The following is a 21,853-nucleotide window of genomic DNA, read 5'->3' as shown; positions in this document are numbered from 1 at the left end:
TATATACTGACACCTGTTATAACGACATTGTGTCTTTCTTGCAATAGACACCAATGTGTATATACTGACACCTGTTATAACGACATTGTGTCTTTCTTGCAATAGACACCAATGTGTATATACTGACACCTGTTATAACGACATTGTGTATTTCTTGCAATAGACACCAATGTGTATATACTGACACCTGTTATAACGACATTGTGTCTTTCTTGCAATAGACACCGATGTGTATATACTGACACCTGTTATAACAACATTGTGTCTTTCTTGCAATAGACACCAATGTGTATATACTGACACCTGTTATGAGGATGCTCATATACTGAAACGTGTCAGTCCAGCTGTATGTATTTCTTGCAATAGACACCAATATGTATGTACTGACACCTGTCACACCAACTATATGTATTTCTTGCAATAGACGCCAATGTGTAACTGACACGTGTTATAACGACATTTTGTATTTATTGCAATAGACGCTAATGTGTATATATTGACACATGTCAGACCAACTACATATATTTATTGCAATAGACACCAATGTGTATATTTTGACATGTGTCAGACCAACTACATGCATACATCTCCACCTGTTGCATGGCATATTTCAAAATTCCAAATTTGTTCTCCAAATTAAGGAAGCAACCCCCCTCCCTCTATTGGCCCAAGCCCCTTATACTCAGTGACACAGTGTCTTATGGGACTGTCCAGCTTGCATTTACACTTGTATTGAGTTTGCATTGAAGCAAGTTCTCCTTTCATCGCTGAAACAATTTCGTCATTCATCACAGTTTAGTTTATGTGTGAATTGTATATCTATGTGCTTGGAAAGACCTAATTAGGGTCTATTATGACACATGCAGCGTAGTCAGCTGATACTGAAAATATATATTTATTTATTAGGAGGGCTGAAGTTAACTGGAAGATTTCAGTTTTTATTCAAATGTAAGAAAAATCCTTAATTTTCTATTCTGTTTGAGTTAAAACACTAACTGAACGTTTTGGTTTATGCATCTGTCAGAAGCAGAAACGGGATTTTTTCATCCCTTCTTTAGGTCTTTCCAAGCGCAACACATGTGTTTGATAATTGATCATGTAAAGGCGTCCCCTTATGATGATATGTTTTCAGATGAAACAGTAATTTGGTAAACATCAAGCTCTTAATTGATCTAGAAGTTAGGTTTTGTTAAATCGTTTTGATAAATGAAACTGCCACTGGTCTGAAAAAATGTGCTCTACTTTGGCCAAATTGGCTGGTCCATTTTGGCTACAGTCCGTTTTGACTGGTATGTTTTGATTTGCGAGGGCGATAAAACACTCCACGCATCGTTATCGCTGGGCTGTTCATCAGCTCCTTGCAGGGACATTGATACCTCTGCCCATCAGTACGCGACCAATGTGAAATTGTAACGCGCTGGATTGGAGTTTGCAACGACTAGTATTTTCCATGTTTAGCGCTGTTCTTTTCTGATTAACAGACAGACCCAGTTTTGTAACTACGCTATTTTTGTTTGAAAATGGCGTCTGAGATTGACACAGGTTAGTCTGCTGATACTTCAAAAAGACGCTTTTTGTCCTAGTAGGTCCCTTATTCCGTATAATATATTGACGCGTTATTTATACAATCCCCAGCCGTAGATGGCAGAATACTTCCATCATTCCTTTTCAGTGCCGTGACCTGCTGGTTCATTTACTAAAATCCCCGTGTTGTGGGTTTTTGGACGCTTAAGAAACGTCCGTAGATTTCTCTCTAATCACATGGACAACTGTAAAACACCCCGTTCACTTATAGAAGACAACTTTCTCTTTAAAAACAAGTCATCTTCTGAGTATTTAAAATGTCTGTGTGATGCTACAGATGTCTGAGTCATGCAGTTTGTAACATCACCATGTACATGTGCTATGTCCAGGACATGGCAGTTTATAACATCACCATGTACATGTGCTATGTCCAGGACATGGCAGTTTATAACATCACCATGTACATGTGCTATGTCCAGGACATGGCAGTTTATAACATCACCATGTACATGTGCTATGTCCAGGACATGGCAGTTTATAACATCACCATGTACATGTGCTATGTCCAGGACATGGCAGTTTATGTCATCACCATGTACATGTGCTATGTCCAGGACATGGCAGTTTATGACATCACCATGTACATCTGCTATGTCCAGTACATGGCAGTTTATGACATCACCATGTACATGTGCTATGTCCAGGACATAGCAGTTTATGACATCACCATGTACATGTGCTATGTCCAGGACATGGCAGTTTATAACATCACCATGTACATGTGCTATGTCCAGGACATGGCAGTTTATAACATCACCATGTACATGTGCTATGTCCAGGACATGGCAGTTTATGACATCAGCATGTACATGTGCTATGTCCAGGACATGGCAGTTTATGACATCACCATGTACATGTGCTATGTCCAGGACATGGCAGTTTATGACATCACCATGTACATGTGCTATGTCCAGGACATGGCAGTTTATAACATCACCATGTACATGTGCTATGTCCAGGACATGGCAGTTTATAACATCACCATGTACATGTGCTATGTCCAGGACATGGCAGTTTATGATATCACCAAGTACATGTGCTATGTCCAGGAAATTGCAGTTTATGACTTCACCATGTACATGTGCTATGTCCAGGACATGGCTGTTTATGACATCACCATGTACATGTGCTATGTCCAGGACACACAGTATGGTACTTTATTCCTGCCATTAACGGGAAGAGGGGAAATCTTCCTGTCCATTGGTCGGTCTGTCTGTCTGTCTGCCCAAAATAATCATGTAGGATAAAGGCTCCATTGGGAGATATTGAAATTGAAAGTTTTCAGGGTAAGTTTGAAAATTATTTTTTTATTCGGTATCATAATTTACCTTTAGTATTCAGCACCACAAAGTTTAGAAACACATCAAAATACGAGATGACATAATTTGTGAAATTTTGCTGCAAAATTTACCAGTGAAACAATGCCCTGTGACATCAGCCTAGCAACAAGGTCGTCTTATTGACATGTGACCTACTGCAGAGATTTTCTTCACAAGAAGTCGTGGTGCTGAATTCTAAATGTGCTTCAAATGCTTGATTCAAAGTTGTTTCTACATAAGCATGCTGTTTCGGCAAGGCTTTAGTTGTATGTTACATTTGTTTTAAGGAACTGACAATGTTTGCTTCAATATTTTTAAAATATGACCCCAAATTGACAGATTTTGGTGAACATTATTTTGCATTAGATGAGAGAGAAATAATGACCATTACTTGGCGTCCCTCCACAGGACCTCCTCCTCCCCTGGAGGACATGAGCCATGTGTTGCAGCAGCAGCTTCACCCAGGCAGCCGTCTCACATCACCACCTCCCTCTTCACATGATGATAAACTTGTGGACACAGTTCTGGTTGGTCTTTAAATCTCAGTTATATATTGAGTATGTAGATGAGTTTTAGTTAGGTTTTCCTCTCCCAATTCCAAGGTCAAACAGCTGATTCCTACAATAAATGACAGGTCTCTTAATTCACATGTCAGATTTAGAAAACAAGAAGTAAATTGGATAAATATCTTCTCCCTAGCCTGCAAGGACTGATGAGCAATCAAGAACAAAAGCAAGAGTCTCTACCAGCAAAAAAGTGTCTTCAGCCAGCAGTGGGTGTTTCGGTGGGCTCAAGAAAGGCTTCCTGTCTGCCAGCCCTCCCTCTTCAACACACACTAAAGCACACAGGACAGTGTCAGAGGAAGATCAGATGCCATTTCTTCAAAAGAACTCACAAACAAACTCCTTACACCTTCCTGAGGTTGAGCAAGCAATGAAACAAACACACTCATCATTTGATAACAAAGGTAGATTTTTTACTTATCCTGCATTACTCCTTAATGCATATTACTGCTTGTTCTTGACAGAGAAAAGAGCTGTGTGAAGGTCTTTGCTTGAAGAAGTTGTTCCAACTAGCTGAGAGGCCAACCCCATCTTGCAGCTCCCACGTGACCAAAGGAAGTAACATCACGGATCCTCACATGACTCTTGTCACTTGCTGAGAGAAGACCTGTTTTTGATCTGTAGCATAAACTTGTTCAAACCCTTATGTGTTTTGCTTCTTGAGTTAATGTTCATTGTGCTTGTGTTGTGCACATGGTTTGTATCTTGTGAAACATTGTATGTTTTAACATGTGCATAACTTTTGTACCCTGCTGGCGTTTTCTTAAGAAAGAAAACAATAAATGGTAAACCCAGGTGCCTGTTGTTTCAAGTAGCCATCTTGAATATTTTACGTGGCGAGTTATTAACTGGCTTGCGTTCTATATTCTTCTTGCTTTGTACCCCACCATTGGCTCTCCCTCGCAAGTATTTTGTCTTCGTTTTGTATGTTGTCTTACGTTTGTCGTAATAATTGTTTTATAAACCCACACAGTGGGATAAACAAATTATAGCATACATAATCCGGAGGGGACGTATTGTGATTTGACACTGCTTCATTGCAGATATCATGCCCTTATCCTCAAAGTGCCGGCGTAATATGTCGGCGTGGAATCCCCACCCCCTGTGCCTTAATTGTACATCTAAATGTCCCCAGGGTCATAGATGTAGAGACTGTCTCCGCTTTCCCCCACAGCTTTCAGACGGTACCTCCGTATGTCCAGGAAACGGAGAACACAACAGGCCAGGAAAACACACCGGCGCCAGATGTCTGACTTATCCGAGTATTCGCCCACAACCAGATCGGCTATCTCGGACGACAACTCCCCGACCTCCATTACTACCATGATGTCGGGCCCCATGGTCTCAGTCTCTACCCAGAGCTTCCTGACGACCACAACTGCGTCTATCTTAACGGTGCCTATCCAGTCCACCAGACAGACGCATGGCTCCCAACAGGCACCCCGTCTACGGCCCCGATGCCTATGATGGACACCCCTCTCCTCCAGTACATTCAGTATTCAACAGAATCGTCATATGCTTACGGGTACCCAACTGGGTCATCGTTCACAACACCAGACCAGTCGTCACTCTTTATCATGGGGATCAATTTGCCCCTACACCGGCAACGTCACAGTTCCTACTCAGAACTCGGACACACCACTGGTCTGTCAACCACAGGGTTCACAGGGGATTGGCCGTGTGTGGAGCTTGAACTAGTCCACTACGCATACAGGGTTACAGTTTTCTGCGCAGGACGACATACATGTCCCGTGTCAAGAACTACGACTGTAAACATCGTCGACCGTAATCAGGTCAACTGACCTTATGGGATCTGTGCAGTGTATTTGTACAGACTGGCTTGCATGATCGCTTATGCGTAACACTGCAACCACTCGACCAGACGCCTGTCGCTGTACATCAATGACTCAATCCCGAGTCTCAGCCTTCGCCCGAGACGAGACAGCTCTCAAGACCTAGGCTAGGGTGTCACAGCCAGCCTTCGCTGAGGCGTCCCAGTCTGGCTCATAGCAGCCGCGACGCAACACCTTCCAGCCCCAGTGGCGCGGCACCACCTCAACCTCTCGGGGCAGAGGAAAAGGCAAGGTATCGGGCGCATAACAGTCCCACCGCGGCCACTCCAAGGGAGGTAATGTCGACTGCAGGGACTTCAAGTGAATAGCCAGACAGGCACGACTGGGACTTCCACCCCCAGTCGTCCAAGTTGTTGACACTCCATTACGTGGGAGACTGGGTCGTTTCTGGCAGAATTGTGGGATCCCGGGGGACCCATATGTCACCAACATCATCCAACATGGGTACAAGCTGGCGCTTATAGACAACCTGCCGCTACCTACCCCCCTACTCAACAGCAGCTACCAAGCCAGTACTAACCAAGTACATCTCGGCGCTGCTGGACAAGAAAGCGATAGAGGTTATAAACGCCCCAGCCATAACACCGGGCTTCTTTTGACCTGTCTCCCTTGTCCCCAAGAAGGACTCAAACACAGGATGATCCACAACCTCACCGCTTTTAACAAGCGCTACCTGGCGGGTCCACCTTATTTCAGGATGACCAACTCAGGCTGCTGCGATCCCGGATCCAGGCACAGGATGTATTCATCAGCCTGGATATGGAGGACGCCTATCGACATGTCCCTATACATCCCGACGACCGGGTCCATTACCAATGGGCGGTTCCCCCATTTGGATTTTCTTTGGCACTGTGGCTACTCACACGGCTTACCAAGCCGATAGCCTCATACCTCCATCTCTGGGACATTCAGTTCGAGGCATATATAGACGACTGTCTCCTGAATAATTAGGACCTTGATCTCTTCTCTGTATCCAGAGGCCGGTGGGAGCGCATGCAGGCGCACCTGACTCCAGCTCTCTACCTACCACGCACTTTGCTCCAATGGCAAGTCGCCCTGGACCTCCTAACCTCAGCGCAGGACTTGACCTACAGAGGAAGGCTCCAACTGCGCCCAGTTCGGATGTTCCATCGTCCTCCCCGATCATCTCATGCAGAATCTCCGGTGCTGGACGGTGGAATCGAATGTCTTAGAGGGCGTCTCCTTGACAGGGCTTACGACCTCTCTGCGCCTATTCGTAGACCCACCCCTGCAGTGATGGGGCACACACCTGGAGGGACAGATCGCCTCAGGGCTGTGGTCCGCCGATCAGCGCCTATGGCACATCAACAACCTCGAACTGGAGGCGCTTATCTTGGCCATCGCTCACTGGAAGCAGGCCCTCAGACTCGCTGGGTTCTCCATCTCGATGCACAACATAACCGTCGTATGGTGCCTACGGAACCAAGGAACAACTCATTCGACCTTGCTCCTTCAACAGATTGTTTCACTTGGTGGAGATCGGCGCATGACGTAAATTCCAGAACTACAGGCTCTGCTCCGCTCATTCAGGCTGGAAGACCAAAAGGCGAAATCTCGTACACCAGCTTGGGGCTTAAATGTCATTCACACCTCGCTGAGAGACGCGCCCTTCGAGCCACTCGAAGCCACGTCATCCTACAATCTGATGAAAAATGGTCTTCCTACTGGCGCTCGCCACAGCAGCCCATGTCAGTGAGCTACACACCTTGGACGTGACGCTTGTCCGCTTTGAGCATGGAGCACACGGAGCTGTGCATCTTGGACTGTGCTGGGACTGCTTCGCAAAGAATCAATTCCCATGACAGCCAGACAGATCGTTCCTCATCCCTCCCCTAGCTTCGATTGTGGACGCGGAAGATGAACTAGAGCTCCGTCTATATCCGGTTAGAGCGCTCCATTGCTATATCAGACGGTCCAAGGAACGCCATAGACAACGACGACGTCTCTTCATTCCGTCATACAGCTGCGACCTCGCAAGCGGAAGGTAGCCGCAACACGATCGCCCTCTGGTTACGAGCCTTCATTCTCCAGGTCTACGAGGCCGCGGGATTGGACCCCCAGGCTCCAACAACCCACATGAGACCCGGGCGATCGCCTCTACCATGGCGCTACACAGCAACTGAGCTCTACTTGCCATCATGGAGAGGTGTTCTGGCGATCAAACACATCCGTCGCCAGTCACCATATGCGAGATGTTGGAGGATGTGCTAGGCATGCACATCTTGGTCCATTAGTAGTGCCCAACAGGCTCCTCTACTACACATCTCTGACCTTGCCTCCAAGTCCAGAGCCAGCCTTTCAAAGTCCCCTGGCGTAACCGAGAGTTACTGCGCAGTACCACAACGCATACCTGACTCTTCCCCTCTATGTAATGGTCATCCAGGTCGACCATACAGCCGAAGACGGGCTGAGGGAAACAGAGTTTCCTATACATGAAGTGGTCACCCGAAGCCGACCACACAGCCAAGGATTGGCTAGGGAACAGAATCTGGAAATAAAAGATGAAAGTCCACATCTGAAGGTATGCCCACCTCAGGTTCTGTCCGATAAAGATGCATTAAGGAGTAATGCAGGATAAGTAAAAAATCTAGTAATATTTTTTATATTTGTATACTTATCTTGCATTACTGCGTCTAAAGGGACCCACCCATCGCAGATCTACCTCCTCAAGATGCCTTCCGATGTCCGGACTCCAGAGTAATGTGAGGATCTGTGACGTCACTTACTTTGGTCACGTGGGAGCTGCGTGATAGGGTTGGCCTCTCAGCTAGTTGGAACAACTTCTCCAAGCCTTCACACAGCTCTTTTCTCTGTCAAGAACAAGGAGTAATATGCATTAAGGAGTAATCCAGGATAAGTATACAAATATAAAAAATATCTAGGATTTTACTAGACATGATATTTGCAACTGATGTTTATGCAAACACTTTCTCTGTCGTGGGGACAGAATAGGTTAAAGGGGAGTTAAAACTGTATGATCATATAGTGATGGTTTGACCAGATGATTTTGGTTTTGTTTACAGATTTTGAATGTGATAAAATGGATTTTCAGGATCTTTTTAGCATCTTAAACTTTGATTTGGATTGGTAGGTGATCTTGGCCTGGTGTTGGTCTTTATAAATATTACAAATCTAAAATCTGACCGTCGGCGGTATGAAAAACCTTGTCATTCTGATTTTTTTCTTCATAGTTTTCAGCTTTTAAGATCAGCCAATCTGTAAACCAAGCCAAACAATGTAAGGCCTTATCATAACCCTCTCTATTGTTCCTAATGGGAATAAGGCCTTATCATAACCCTCTCTATTGTTCCTAATGGGAATAAGGCCTTATCATAACCCTCTCTATTGTTACTGATGGGAATAAGGCCTTATCATTCCCCTCTCTATTGTTACGGATGGGAATAAGGCCTCATTATAACCCTCTCTAGTCTTCATCATGGGAATAAGGCCTTATTATAACCCTCTTTGTGTTCATCATGGGACCAAACTACATGTGATTCATCTTCCATAATAGAATCAGTTATGGTTTCTGTGTCACTGACGTCTCAAAACAATCCAACCGCAAAGCAAATCTAATGAAGTCTAATCCTGAAGCTCCCTAACCCTCTGTTGTATACCCTGATAGTTCAGGCCCCTTTCCAGAGCTGCAAACCCCAAACTGGTTCAGTGAGTGAGATTCTGTTTTACCGGTAGTGTAGGGCCAGCAACCCATGTTAAGTCCCTGGTGAGGGGGCTGATCATTTTCAGCAATATTTTGGAGCACTCTATTTATTATTACCATATTTGCTTGAGTATAGTGCATACTTCTTTTTAAGAAACCCACTGCTGTGTAGATTGGGGTGCACATAAAACACGCCATGATGAGTGGAGCCTGGATCCGTACTGAAGTACACAATTTAATCATGTGATTATAGTCTGGTTATAAAAAGTGTTCATTGTATATATTTGAACTTATGTTTGTAATCTATTTTATTAATTTTTTACTTATCCTGCATTACTCCTTAATGCATTTACTGCTTACCTTACGACAATAGAAAGGACAGCTTAACAGCGATGGTCCTGGGTTAAGAATTTAAAAACTGTTGTTCGTAGTCCCACTTTTGCCGACCACTGCCGCTGTCCTGTGACCTTGATGACCTGAGGTCACCTTCTTCACATCACTGCCTGTCACGCTACAGCATGGTTGTGTACCAGTGGAGCTCTCGTTTGGGACTAATTTAGACCTTCAGTTTTCGTCTACAATCCTAAAATTGATCTGCGTTGGGTGATGCATTCTTTTCATATTACTTGCACCATGTTGTGTAGTTTTATGTGATTTATTTAGGCGTAAAAAGACTCTTTTATCCTGCCACGTTTGTTCACTGCCGTTTTGAATTGTATTACAATTGTTTGCCTGCCAAGGTAGTCAAATTGTTTACTATTCTCAGCTACGTATGTATAACATATTTATGCGTATACAAATTATTGAATACACTTTCAACTCGTTGCAATATTTTTGCGGATAGATTATTTCAATTCAACGGCAGTCTTCCAGTCCTGCTTCATCAAAAATTCTTTAATTGCATAACTTATGCTTGCGCATTGTACTAATTGCGTGGTAAAAAATCTTCCAAAGATCCTCATCCTCATTGTCTGGCATGCACACAAATTTGTGCACCAAACTCTAAATGTGTCTTTTGCGTAAATCTCTCTCCAACGAGTTTTACAACTTATAGGCAGGTCACTCACAATGATATGGTTCGGTCATTACCGTGCAACCATTATCTTCGGCGGGTAAAATGACGGCCATTACTGTCACTGCAGAAGAGCATGCTCCATCGAAAACATCACATCCAGAGGATTTTGTGAGTATCATAACTGACCCTAATTTTCAGCCGCCTGAGACATCTAGATCTCAAGATGCTTTGATAGGGGCAGCAAAAGCTATAGCATTTGCTCATCTTCCTTCTACCAGAGGTCTATACGATGACAAGTGGGTATCATTTGAAACTTTTTGCAAGACAAAAAGTCAAGACCATACAACTAAGTCACCATAATTCCTAGCTGAATATCTCCTACATCTGTGTACCCAAAGACACTTGAAAGGTAGCACCATTACTACGTACTTGGTTGCACTTACCTCAGTGTTGGCCGTTCCGGAAAATCGCAAGATGACTAAGGTCCTGGAACTACAGGCCCTTCTACGCTCATTCAGGCTTGAGGATCAGAAGGCCAAGTGCCGCCAACGTGGTACTTCGAGGTTTGCGAGGGCCCCCTTCGAGCTCCTCTATGCATCCTCATTTTATGATCTCACCAAGAAAACAATGTTTCTCTTGGCATTAGCCTCGGTGGCACGGATGAGTGAACTACACGCGATCGACATCACCCTGGTTCGCTTTAGGCATCACCCGGAGCGGTACATCTCGGGTTGTGCTTGTATTTTTTTGCAGGACAACCCGATCGTTCCTTCACCATCTCACCAATATCGACTATTGTGGGAACCGAAGATGAGGGTGAACTTCTATGCCAGGTGAAGGCACTGCGAATTTTCTTCAGCCGTTCCAAGACTAGGCTTGGTTCAAGGAAGTTGTTATTTATACCCGTTTCTCCTACGCCCATGACCAAAGTTAGTCGCAACACCATATCTCTATGGTTACACACAGTTATCCTTCAGGTTTATTTGATCGCCAATCTGGATCCTCACAAGATCTGGGCGTTAGCCTCTACCATGGCTTTAACAGCAATTGTTCAATTAAAACAATCATGGAAGGATGTTTTTGGTGGTCCGACAGTTTTTGCCAGTTATTATCTTCACTATGTGCCTCAAGGACGTGAAAGGTGGCGTGGCTTTGGGCCGTTTGTTGCAGCCCAACAGGTTTCCAACCCCCAACGCAAATAATGAACTCGCCCTATACAGAGCCATTCTATTTTCCTGTGCATTTGCTCAGATTTTACCAGTGGAAGAATATTAGACAATTGGTTGTCTACAAGGGCTCAATGAGAAAGAATTTACTGGTGAGCTAGTTTTGTCTTTATTACTAAGGTGTATAGGGAGCTACTCTTTCCTATGTTCAATTGTTTTCACATTGAAACAACCTGACCGTAATGGTGTATTTCTGAACTTTTCCACTTCACGGTTTATTTACCAACTGGTGTCGTATCTTCAGAGTGTGAATTATTGAGGTTTCTGTATTCTGAGGGTTTCCCTATCCAAACTGTCCAATACAGATGCATTAAGGAGTAATGCAGGATAAGTTAAAAATTTAGTAAAATATTTTTTACATTTGTATACTTATCCTGCATTACTACGTTTAAGGCCCACCCATCGCAAACTTGCCTCCCCACTTTGGCTTCAGAAACCTCAAAAGTATGTTATTGTAAGAGCTCGGGCGACAGGCAGTGATGTGAAGGTGACCTCAGGTCATCAAGGTCACAGGACAGCAGCAGTGGTTGGCAAAAGTGGGACTACAAACAACAGTTTGTAATTTCTTCACCCAGGACCATCACCGTTATACTGTCCCTCCTATCATCGTAAGGTAAGCAGTGAATGCATTAAGGAGTAATGCAGGATAAGTATTCAAATATTTAGATATTACTAAATTTTATCAAAATGTCATTCAATATTGTTCACATTGATATTGGCAAAATCATGTGTGAAGTGATTGGTAGATGCACCAACGTTATTTAGAGCAACCATCATAACCATGGTCAGATAGTCTATACATGTATCATAAATCCCATACTTTGTCTCGTTAAAAGACATATTTGTTGTATTTTGATATGTCAACATAATGTTTACATGGTCATAATTGCGGAAGCCTTGACAGTGACTGGTCAAATTGTTCCATATGTTCCTTGCTAATGATCTGAACAGAGATGTGTGGGCAATAATGACAAAAGCTGAAGTACCAGTCATGATGTATTTATACACAGATAACTTTCTTCAGTACAAGAAATGTTACTCCACACATCTGCAGGGTTTAATGAAAATACTACAAATGTTACTCCAGGCATCTGCAGGGTTAAATGAAAATACTACAAATGTTACTTCAGACATCTGCAGGGTTAAATGAAAATACTACAAATGTTACTCCAGACATCTGCAGGGTTAAATGAAAATACTGCAAATAATACTCCAGACATCTGCAGGGTTAAATGAAAATACTACAAATGTTACTTCAGACATCTGCAGGGTTAAATGAAAATACTGCAAATAATACTCAAGACATCTGCAGGGTTAAATGAAAATACTGCAAATGTTACTCCAGACATCTACAGGGTTAAATGAAAATACTGCAAATGTTAGTACAGACATCTGCAGGGTTAAATAAAAATACTACAAATGTTACTCCAGACATCTGCAGGGTTAAATGAAAATACTACAAATGTTACTCCAGACATCTGCAGGGTTAAATGAAAATACTGCAAATAATACTCCAGACATCTGCAGGGTTAAATGAAAATACTACAAATGTTACTTCAGACATCTGCAGGGTTAAATGAAAATACTGCAAATAATACTCAAGACATCTGCAGGGTTAAATGAAAATACTGCAAATGTTACTCCAGACATCTACAGGGTTAAATGAAAATACTGCAAATAATACTCCAGACATCTGCAGGGTTAAATAAAAATACTACAAATGTTACTCCAGACATCTGCAGGGTTAAATGAAAATACTACAAATGTTACTCCAGACATCTGCAGGGTTAAATGAAAATACTACAAATGTTACTCCAGACATCTGCAGGGTTAAATGAAAATACTACAAATGTTACTCCAGGCACCTGCAGGGTTAAATGAAAATACTGCAAATGTTACTTCAGACATCTGCAGGGTTAAATGAAAATACTGCAAATAATACTCAAGACATCTGCAGGGTTAAATGAAAATACTGCAAATAATACTCCAGACATCTGCAGGGTTAAATAAAAATACTACAAATGTTACTCCAGACATCTGCAGGGTTAAATGAAAATACTGCAAATGTTAGTACAGACATCTGCAGGGTTAAATGAAAATACTACAAATGTTACTCCAGACATCTGCAGGGTTAAATGAAAATACTACAAATGTTACTCCAGACATCTGCAGGGTTAAATGAAAATACTGCAAATGTTAGTACAGACATCTGCAGGGTTAAATGAAAATACTACAAATGTTACTCCAGACATCTGCAGGGTTAAATGAAAATACTACAAATGTTACTCCAGACATCTGCAGGGTTAAATGAAAATACTACAAATGGTTTACATCACTGACCATGTGTTTCACATTGCCTGATACTGCATGATGTCTTGTTTGACATCCAAAGAATGGCCAACACTAAGACTGATGTGATCATAAACCTTTCACTTTACTTATATGTAATAAGACATCAAGAGGTTAAATATCATACAGTTAAAATATTCTCTTTTTCGTTGATACATGAGATTTCCTGTAGTGATCATTAAAGCATATTCTGTAATGAAAATTTGAGAGTCTTGTGCCAAATGAATGAAAGTAATGTTTTGGGATGATTTTCTTTTTTGGGAACATCTACGAGGGGTGTTCATTAAAGATTTCCCCTGACCTACTTCCGATGGACCTAGTGGAATGAAACTTGGCATAGGTATTAGTCTTTCTCCACATAGGAACCACCAAGAGTAACACACTTCTCCCATCGTTTTATGCAACTATGGAGACCTCTCTTGTAAAAGCCCTCATTTTACGTCTCAAACCAGGACTTGACTTCAGATATCAGTGTTTCATCATCTGTGAAACGTTTTCCCTTCAAAAATGACTTCATGGTTGGAAAGAGGTGGAAGTCAGATGGTTGCAAGGTCAGGAGAGTACGGAGGATGTGGAAGGATTTCATAGCCACAGGACCGTGCTTCTGTCTGGGCAACATGAGAGTTGTGTATTGGAGCATTGTCTTGCAGGAGACGGACACCCTTGGTCAGCATGCCGCGCCTCTTAAGCTTGATAGCTTCCCGCAATTTCCGCAGCAGTGAAGACTAATAAGCTCCTGTAATTGTGGTACCCTTTGCCAAGAAATCCATCATCACTACTCCGTGCTGGTCCCAAAACACCGTGAGCATGACCTTGCCTGCAGAGGGTTGGACACGTGCCTTCTTTGGGGGTGGTGACTCCACATGCTTCCATTGCATCGTCTGAACTTTAGTCTCAGGATCATAGTGATGGACCCATGTTTCATCCTGTGTGATAAATCTGTCAAAAAAGTTTGCCTGTTTTTTTTGGCACATGTCCAAAAGATCCTTTGAGCAATTGACTCGTTCCTGCTTTTGGAAAGGTGTGAGCAACCTGGGAATCCATCGTGCAGACACCTTATGCATGTTCAAATTGTCATGGATGATTTTTTCCACAGACCCTACACTGACATCTTGTGCTAACTGGCGAACAGTTATACGTCGGTCTGCCAAAATGGTGGTCTCCACTTGATGGATAGTGTCCTCATCAATGGCTGAATGGGGGCGACCAGTAATGGCAGCTGTTTCCACAGATGTCTGACCACACTTGAACTGGCGATGCCAGTGTTTAACAACGTCATGTGATGGGGCATCTTCCCCATAAGTTGCTTTCATTTCATCGAAAGTTTCTTTTGGTGTGCGACCTTTCAAATATAAAAACCTAATCACTGCTCGGTATTCTACTGGCTCAATTGTCACACCCTACTCGATCATAACACCTGTAAAAGTGGTAAGATTAATAGTTCGGTGTTGCAAATTCAGACATAACCTATAGATACATGTATCATTACACATGCGAAAATTTCAACCAAATATGATAACCCTAAGTGGTTTAGGGGAAATCTTTAATGAACACCCCTCGTATGTATAATATATATAAGTACTATGTTTGTTATGTTATGTGGAAATGGGTTTCTCCGCACGACCGGGAGCAGTTCAGATTTGAGTGGTTTACTGTCCACCTTGGCACAATGGCTGTCAAATATCATAAGCGTTCATACCTCATCTAGATTTCAACAAAGCCTAATCATTGCAAGGTCTTTCAAAATAATGTCATGGTGCAAATTATGTGAAAGAAGGGTAGATAGGTAGGGCTTGGCTGTAACTGTGTGGGAGAACTTATACACTTCGGCTGTGTTTGGCATATATATTCATGCATGCCTTGGATTTTGCACCAAATGGAGTACCACTAAAAACATCTTTAGGTTCAGCAACTAAAAGGTACTGGGTAATTACAATAATTATAGCCACTAGCAGTGAACAGGGACTATTTGCTGGACAATACCTGCCTGAATATTTATGGCCTTGATTTAAGTCAATATTATTAACCAAAGTCAAGGTGGTCTGTTAAATGACGATGGCTTAACCGGCTTTATCATGTTCAATCACTTGAGCGACAACCTGAAAGAATTGTGTTTTTTTATTGACCCTACATACTTGCTGATATGCTAATATGAATCCTTTCTTTTTAGATTTTGTTACAGATTCATTATTGGAGAAAGTTTCAAGAAATAAAATCCTATCTAAGCACCTTGCTGATCCCATGTTCTCCCAAGCTATCACAGAATTTCAGACAAATCCCCAGGCAGCTCTCATCAAATACCAACATAACAAGGAAATCCAGCTTGTCTTCAAAGAATTCTGTGAATTGATGGGTGAGTTGCTATGAACCTAGGCATATGTCAGGGCAGAACACATGCTGCATGGAACTCAGATCTGATGAGGTAACAGCTGCTTACACTTGTGACTGAGACATGTTATTCGGTATCTTTCAAAATTTCTTGATTCTGATTGGTCAATCAGGTAATGTTCATCCCTAGAGATATTTGTTTCACATTGATTTGTGTTACTTTGATGTAGCATGTGGTTGCCGTGCTTACCTCCCTCTAACATCACACAGCAGTATAACAGATGGATTTCAAAGTTGCAACTGGTGTGTGGAGCAGGTGAGCTACAGTGGTGTGGTATTTGTCAGCTCAGGTGGCCTGACCAGTGGATTCACATAGCAATATAGCATGTCACAAGCTAATTTGACCAGAAATGCCTCTTGTTTGTAAATAAGCATATTTTTTAACTTATCCTGCCTTACTCCTTAATGCATCTACTGCTTGTTCTTGAAAGGGAAAGGGCTGTGTGAGGTCTTGCTGAAGAAGAAGTTGTTTCAACTAGCTAAGAGGCCAACCCTATCACACAGCTCCAACGTGACCACGGAAGTGATGATGTCATGGATCAGCTCATTGCTGCTGTCAACCCACAGAAGGAAGACCCAAGTGTTGAACTCTCACATATGATTTACGCCATAGCGTAATGATTTTACACCTGGTGGTGGTGTTCACCACGGTAATCTCAGGTGTTGTGTTGTTTAAAGTAGCCATCTTGAACATTGTTCATTGTCACACTTTTTCGTGGCATGCATTCTCTATTCTTTGTATTGCCTGGTTCTTAATTCACTGACGTATTCTTGCAATGATATCGTTTATTAAAGCGATGGTGTTTTGCATTGTTTGCGTAAACTTGTTCTTCATAAACGCACATGGCTTGGAAAATGATTATGGCATACATAATCGGGCGGGATGCATTGTGATTACACTCTGCTTCATTGCAGATAACATGCCATCTTGTACAAGGTGTCGCCATAATTAGTCTGGGTGGTATCCCCATCCCTTGTACCTAAATTGCATGTCCCTTTGCTCCCAGACTTCTAAATGTAAGGGACCTACATGCTTCTAGGAAACGAAATTCCCAGCAGGCCAGTAAATTATGTACAAAAATGTCTGCTGTTTCTGAGCCTGCCTCACCACGCTTGGGTTTCAGCCTAGGCTCTGGTTCACGTCTCACTCTCAACCTCTTTCAAGCCATTGAGTTCGGGCAATTATCAGCCCAGGCGGAACTCACTTCAGTCACATGTCTGGGACTCCTCCTCCTTTTGTGACAAGAACCGAGGAAAAGGGAAGACCTCCGGATCCTACCAGCCCTGCCGAGACCGAATGAGCCACAATCCGGCCACCTGCAACAAGCGCTACCTGGCTCGTCCACCGTCCTTCCTGATGACCACACACAGGCTCCTCCTGTCCAGGATACAGGCTCACGACTCTCTTATCAGCCTGGACATCCAGGATGCATACCTACATGAACCCATCCATCCCCACGACAGGAATTTCCTCCGTTTCATCTTCATGGGAATCTACATATGGGTGGTGCTCCCATTTGGAATTGCCTCGGCCTCGTGGCTATTTACACACATCACCAAGCCATTTCAATGAGGAATGTCCAGTTTGAGGCATACATAGACGACTCCTCCTGAACCACCAGGACACAGCCACAGACTTCATGCGTCTCCTCCTCCAACTGGGATGGATGATCAATCTGCGGAAATCAGAGCTCACGCCTTCGTTCCGTCTCCAATTCATCGGAAGCCTAAATACACAAATGATTTGTCATTTCCCAATGAAATGAACCATTTCTTGACATATTTATATGAATCTGTAGGCATTTCAGAAAGGAAATGGATGAGAAATGTGTCATGATATGTAAGTTGTTGAACGGACTCTGTGAGGTGTGACAAGTTGTCTGGTCTGCAGTAGAGGTATAAAGTTGACTGCAAATAACAGTTTTTTGGCGAGAGAATTTTCTGACCCATTTCCACATACATATAGTGATGTAATTTATGAGTATATTAATTGTCATCTGCAGGTAATCATTTCTCAGAGTTTGGTGGAGATGGATCGCAACATGATGCACCATCTCAGTCTCCCCAGCCCCAGCCCCAGCCCCAGCCTCAGCCCTGTGATGAGGACATGCAGCAAATGCAGCAGATCCTGGCGGATGCCGAAGTACGGGAGATCCTCATGGACACCGACATTCAAACACTTCTCACATGTCTGAAAACTGATCCACAACAAGCACAAAGGTGAGCAAAGATTATAGTGTACTAATTGTTTCACTGAAATACAGAAACATGCTCTCTCTGCTATGTTTTTACACACGAGACACCACACTTAAGTTTAATATGTGAACACTCTTTGTTAAACCTGTGTAAAAGCCATTGTGCACACTTTGCAGGAAGCTGCATCTATACACTTTGCATCCATACACCTATAAACACAAAATTGGCATCAATTCTTAATTGTACAAATTATGACTTGTGCTATTCAAAACTTCCAGGTCAATTTATCAGGGATCGGTGGGGTAGCCTAGTGGTTAAAGCATTTGCTCATCATGCCAAAGCCCAAGGTTCAATTCCCCAAAAGTGTAGAATGTGTGAAGTCATATTCTGGTATTCCCTGCAGTGATATTGCTGGAATGTTGCAAAAAGCAGTCTAAAACCATACTCAATAATTCATTCAATTTATCAGGGTAATTTTATCTTTTGTTCAACTCTTGGGACTCTAAACTGAGTTGGAGACAATTGGGAATACGAATCATCCAGTTTGACATTTTAATGTTAAAATAGTGGTAAATATAGTAAGAGTTTGACGGGACTGCTTTGAGTCCAACACAACCAGCATTTCAACACTTCCAAGTTTGATACAACAGGGTTCAACTTAGGTTCAACAGTCTAATCTCTCAAAAACAATCTAACTATTCAGTTTAGAGTTTAGTGAGCTTCAGTGCCCCTGTCTTTTCTGCCATGCCAAGACTGAAATACCTGAATCTTTCTAAGAAACTCTATTTTCTTTCAGATTTGTTCACCACGGCGGTTCAGACATGAAAGCCAAGATCAACAAATTGATCAAAGCAGGACTTCTTCAAATGGAGCCTGTTTGATATTAAATTATTGTTTGAAATAAATTGAAAGTGTTTTCCTTTTCAAATATAAAACAATCACACTTACAACAGATATGCTTTTAGTTGGTGCAGAACAACTGAAGCAACCTTTTGTTTCTTTAGGGTAAATTGTTATTAATCACTTGGTTTTTCAAACATTGAATACCTCCAAGTAGAATCTTATAATTTAATTGAAGGGGCAACATTATTCCAGTTTCCAACAGTGCATTAGTGCAATATACCTGCTGAAGTAATGAGACATATTCATGTGATCATCACATATACTGCAACAATCACACAGGGCTGATCCGCAAACTGACAAGATCATAACATAAAGCATCAATCACACAAGGCTGATCTGCGACCTGACGTGATCATCACATACAGCATCAATCACACAAGGCTGATCTGTGAACTGGCATGATCATCACATAGAATGCATCAATCACACAAGGCTGATCTGTGAACTGACGTGATCATCACATATACAGCATCAATCATACAATGCTGATCTGTGAACTGGCATGATCATCACATACAGCATCAATCACACAAGGCTGATCTATGAACTGACGTGATCATCACATATACAGCATCAATCACACAAGGCTGATCTGTGAACTGGCGTGATTATCACATATACAGCATCAATCACACAAGGCTGATCTGTGAACTGGTATGATCATCACATAGAATGCATCAAACACACAGGGCTGATCTGTGAACTAGCGTGATCATCACATATACAGCATCAATCACACAAGACTGATCTGTGAATTGACGTGATCATCACATACAGCATCAATCACACAAGGCTGATCTGTGAACTGACGTGATCATCACATACAGCATCAATCACACAAGGCTGATCTGTGAACTGGTGTGATCATCACATAGAATGCATCAAACACACAAGGCTGATCTGTGAACTGTCGTGATCATCACATAGAATGCATTAAACACACAAGGCTGATCTGTGAACTGGCGTGATCATCACATATACAGCATCAATCACACAAGGCTGATCTGTGAACTGACGTGATCATCACATAGACTGCATAAAACACACAATGCTAATCTGCGAACTCACGTGATCATCACATACAGCATCAATCACACAAGGCTGATCTGTGGACTGACGTGATCATCACATATACAGCATCAATCACACAAGGCTGATCTGTGAACTGGCGTGATCATCACATATACAGCATCAATCACACAAGGCTGATCTGTGAACTGGTGTGATCATCACATACAGCATCAATCACACAAGGCTGATCTGTGAACTGGTGTGATCATCACATAGAATGCATCAAACACACAAGGCTGATCTGTGAACTGGCGTGATCATCACATATACAGCATCAATCACACAAGGCTGATCTGTGAACTGACGTGATCATCACATACAGCATCAATCACACAAGGCTGATCTGTGAACTGACGTGATCATCACATATACAGCATCAATCACACAATACTGATCGGTGAACTGGCGTGATCTTCACATACAGCATCAATCACACAAGGCTGATCTGTGAACTGACGTGATCATCACATACAGCATCAATCACACAAGGCTGATCTGTGAATTGACGTGATCATCACATAGACGGCATGAAACACACAATGCTTATCTGCGAACTGACGTGATCATCACATAGACGGCATGAAACACACAATGCTGATCTGCGAACTGACGTGATCATCACATACAGCATCAATCACACAAGGCTGATCTGTGAACTGACTTGATCATCACATAGAATGCATCAAACACACAGGGCTGATCTGTGAACTGGCGTGATCATCACATATACAGCATCAATCACACAAGGCTGATCTGTGAATTGACGTGATCATCACATACAGCATCAATCACACAAGGCTGATCTGTGAACTGACGTGATCATCACATATACAGCATCAATCACACAAGGCTGATCTGTGAACTGACGTGATCATCACATACAGCATCAATCACACAAGGCTGATCTGTGAACTGACGTGATCATCACACAGACTGCATGAAACACACAAGGCTGATCTGCCAACTGACGTGATCATCACATACAGCTTCAATCACACAAGGCTGATCTGTGAACTGACGTGATCATCACAAAAACAGCATCAATCACACAATGCTGATCTGTGAACTGGCATGTTCATCACATACAGCATCAAACACACAAGGCTGATCTGTGAACTGACGTGATCATCACATATACAGCATCAATCACACAAGGCTGATCTGTGAACTGGCGTGATTATCACATATACAGCATCAATCACACAAGGCTGATCTGTGAACTGGTATGATCATCACATAGAATGCATCAAACACACAGGGCTGATCTGTGAACTAGCGTGATCATCACATATACAGCATCAATCACACAAGACTGATCTGTGAATTGACGTGATCATCACATGCAGCATCAATCACACAAGGCTGATCTGTGAACTGACGTGATCATCACATACAGCATCAATCACACAAGGCTGATCTGTGAACTGGTGTGATCATCACATAGAATGCATCAAACACACAAGGCTGATCTGTGAACTGTCGTGATCATCACATAGAATGCATTAAACACACAAGGCTGATCTGTGAACTGGCGTGATCATCACATATACAGCATCAATCACACAAGGCTGATCTGTGAACTGACGTGATCATCACATACAGCATCAATCACACAAGGCTGATCTGTGAACTGGCGTGATCATCACATATACAGCATCAATCACACAAGGCTGATCTGTGAACTGACGTGATCATCACATAGAC

General features: G+C 42.6%; 1 protein-coding gene across 4 annotated transcripts; it reads left to right on the top strand.

Annotated features, from left to right (window-relative positions):
* The first annotated feature begins 1,418 nt into the window (after positions 1 to 1,418).
* LOC124116886 lies at positions 1,419 to 19,080 on the top strand. 4 transcript variants are annotated; one of them, XM_046478476.1, is made up of 6 exons: positions 1,420 to 1,542; positions 3,312 to 3,430; positions 3,603 to 3,870; positions 15,762 to 15,944; positions 17,983 to 18,199; positions 18,972 to 19,080. In XM_046478476.1, exons 1-6 carry the CDS (start codon positions 1,521 to 1,523, stop codon positions 19,054 to 19,056), a joined length of 894 nt encoding a protein of 297 aa, XP_046334432.1. In that variant the 5' UTR covers positions 1,420 to 1,520; the 3' UTR covers positions 19,057 to 19,080. The 4 variants fall into 4 exon arrangements, with proteins under 4 accessions (XP_046334435.1, XP_046334432.1, XP_046334433.1 ...); XM_046478477.2 differs by having other exon boundaries at positions 1,503 to 1,582; XM_046478478.2 differs by lacking the exon at positions 1,420 to 1,542 and adding an exon at positions 2,735 to 2,870.
* Positions 19,081 to 21,853: the final 2,773 nt, after the last annotated feature.

Source organism: Haliotis rufescens, unplaced genomic scaffold, assembly GCF_023055435.1.
Source record: "Haliotis rufescens isolate VD_foot unplaced genomic scaffold, xgHalRufe1.0.p SCAF_5, whole genome shotgun sequence".
NCBI lineage: Eukaryota > Metazoa > Mollusca > Gastropoda > Lepetellida > Haliotidae > Haliotis > Haliotis rufescens.
The sequence above is the reverse complement of the archived record's forward strand: the minus strand, read 5'-3'. Positions and strand labels throughout refer to the sequence as shown.

Coding starts and splice junctions, on each gene's coding strand:
- LOC124116886 (XM_046478476.1), top strand. CDS start 1,521: ATGGCGTCTGAGATTGACACAG. Junction 3,871..15,761: donor CTCATCATTTGATAACAAAG/GTAGATTTTTTA, acceptor CTTTCTTTTTAG/ATTTTGTTACAGATTCATTA. Junction 18,200..18,971: donor GATCCACAACAAGCACAAAG/GTGAGCAAAGAT, acceptor ATTTTCTTTCAG/ATTTGTTCACCACGGCGGTT.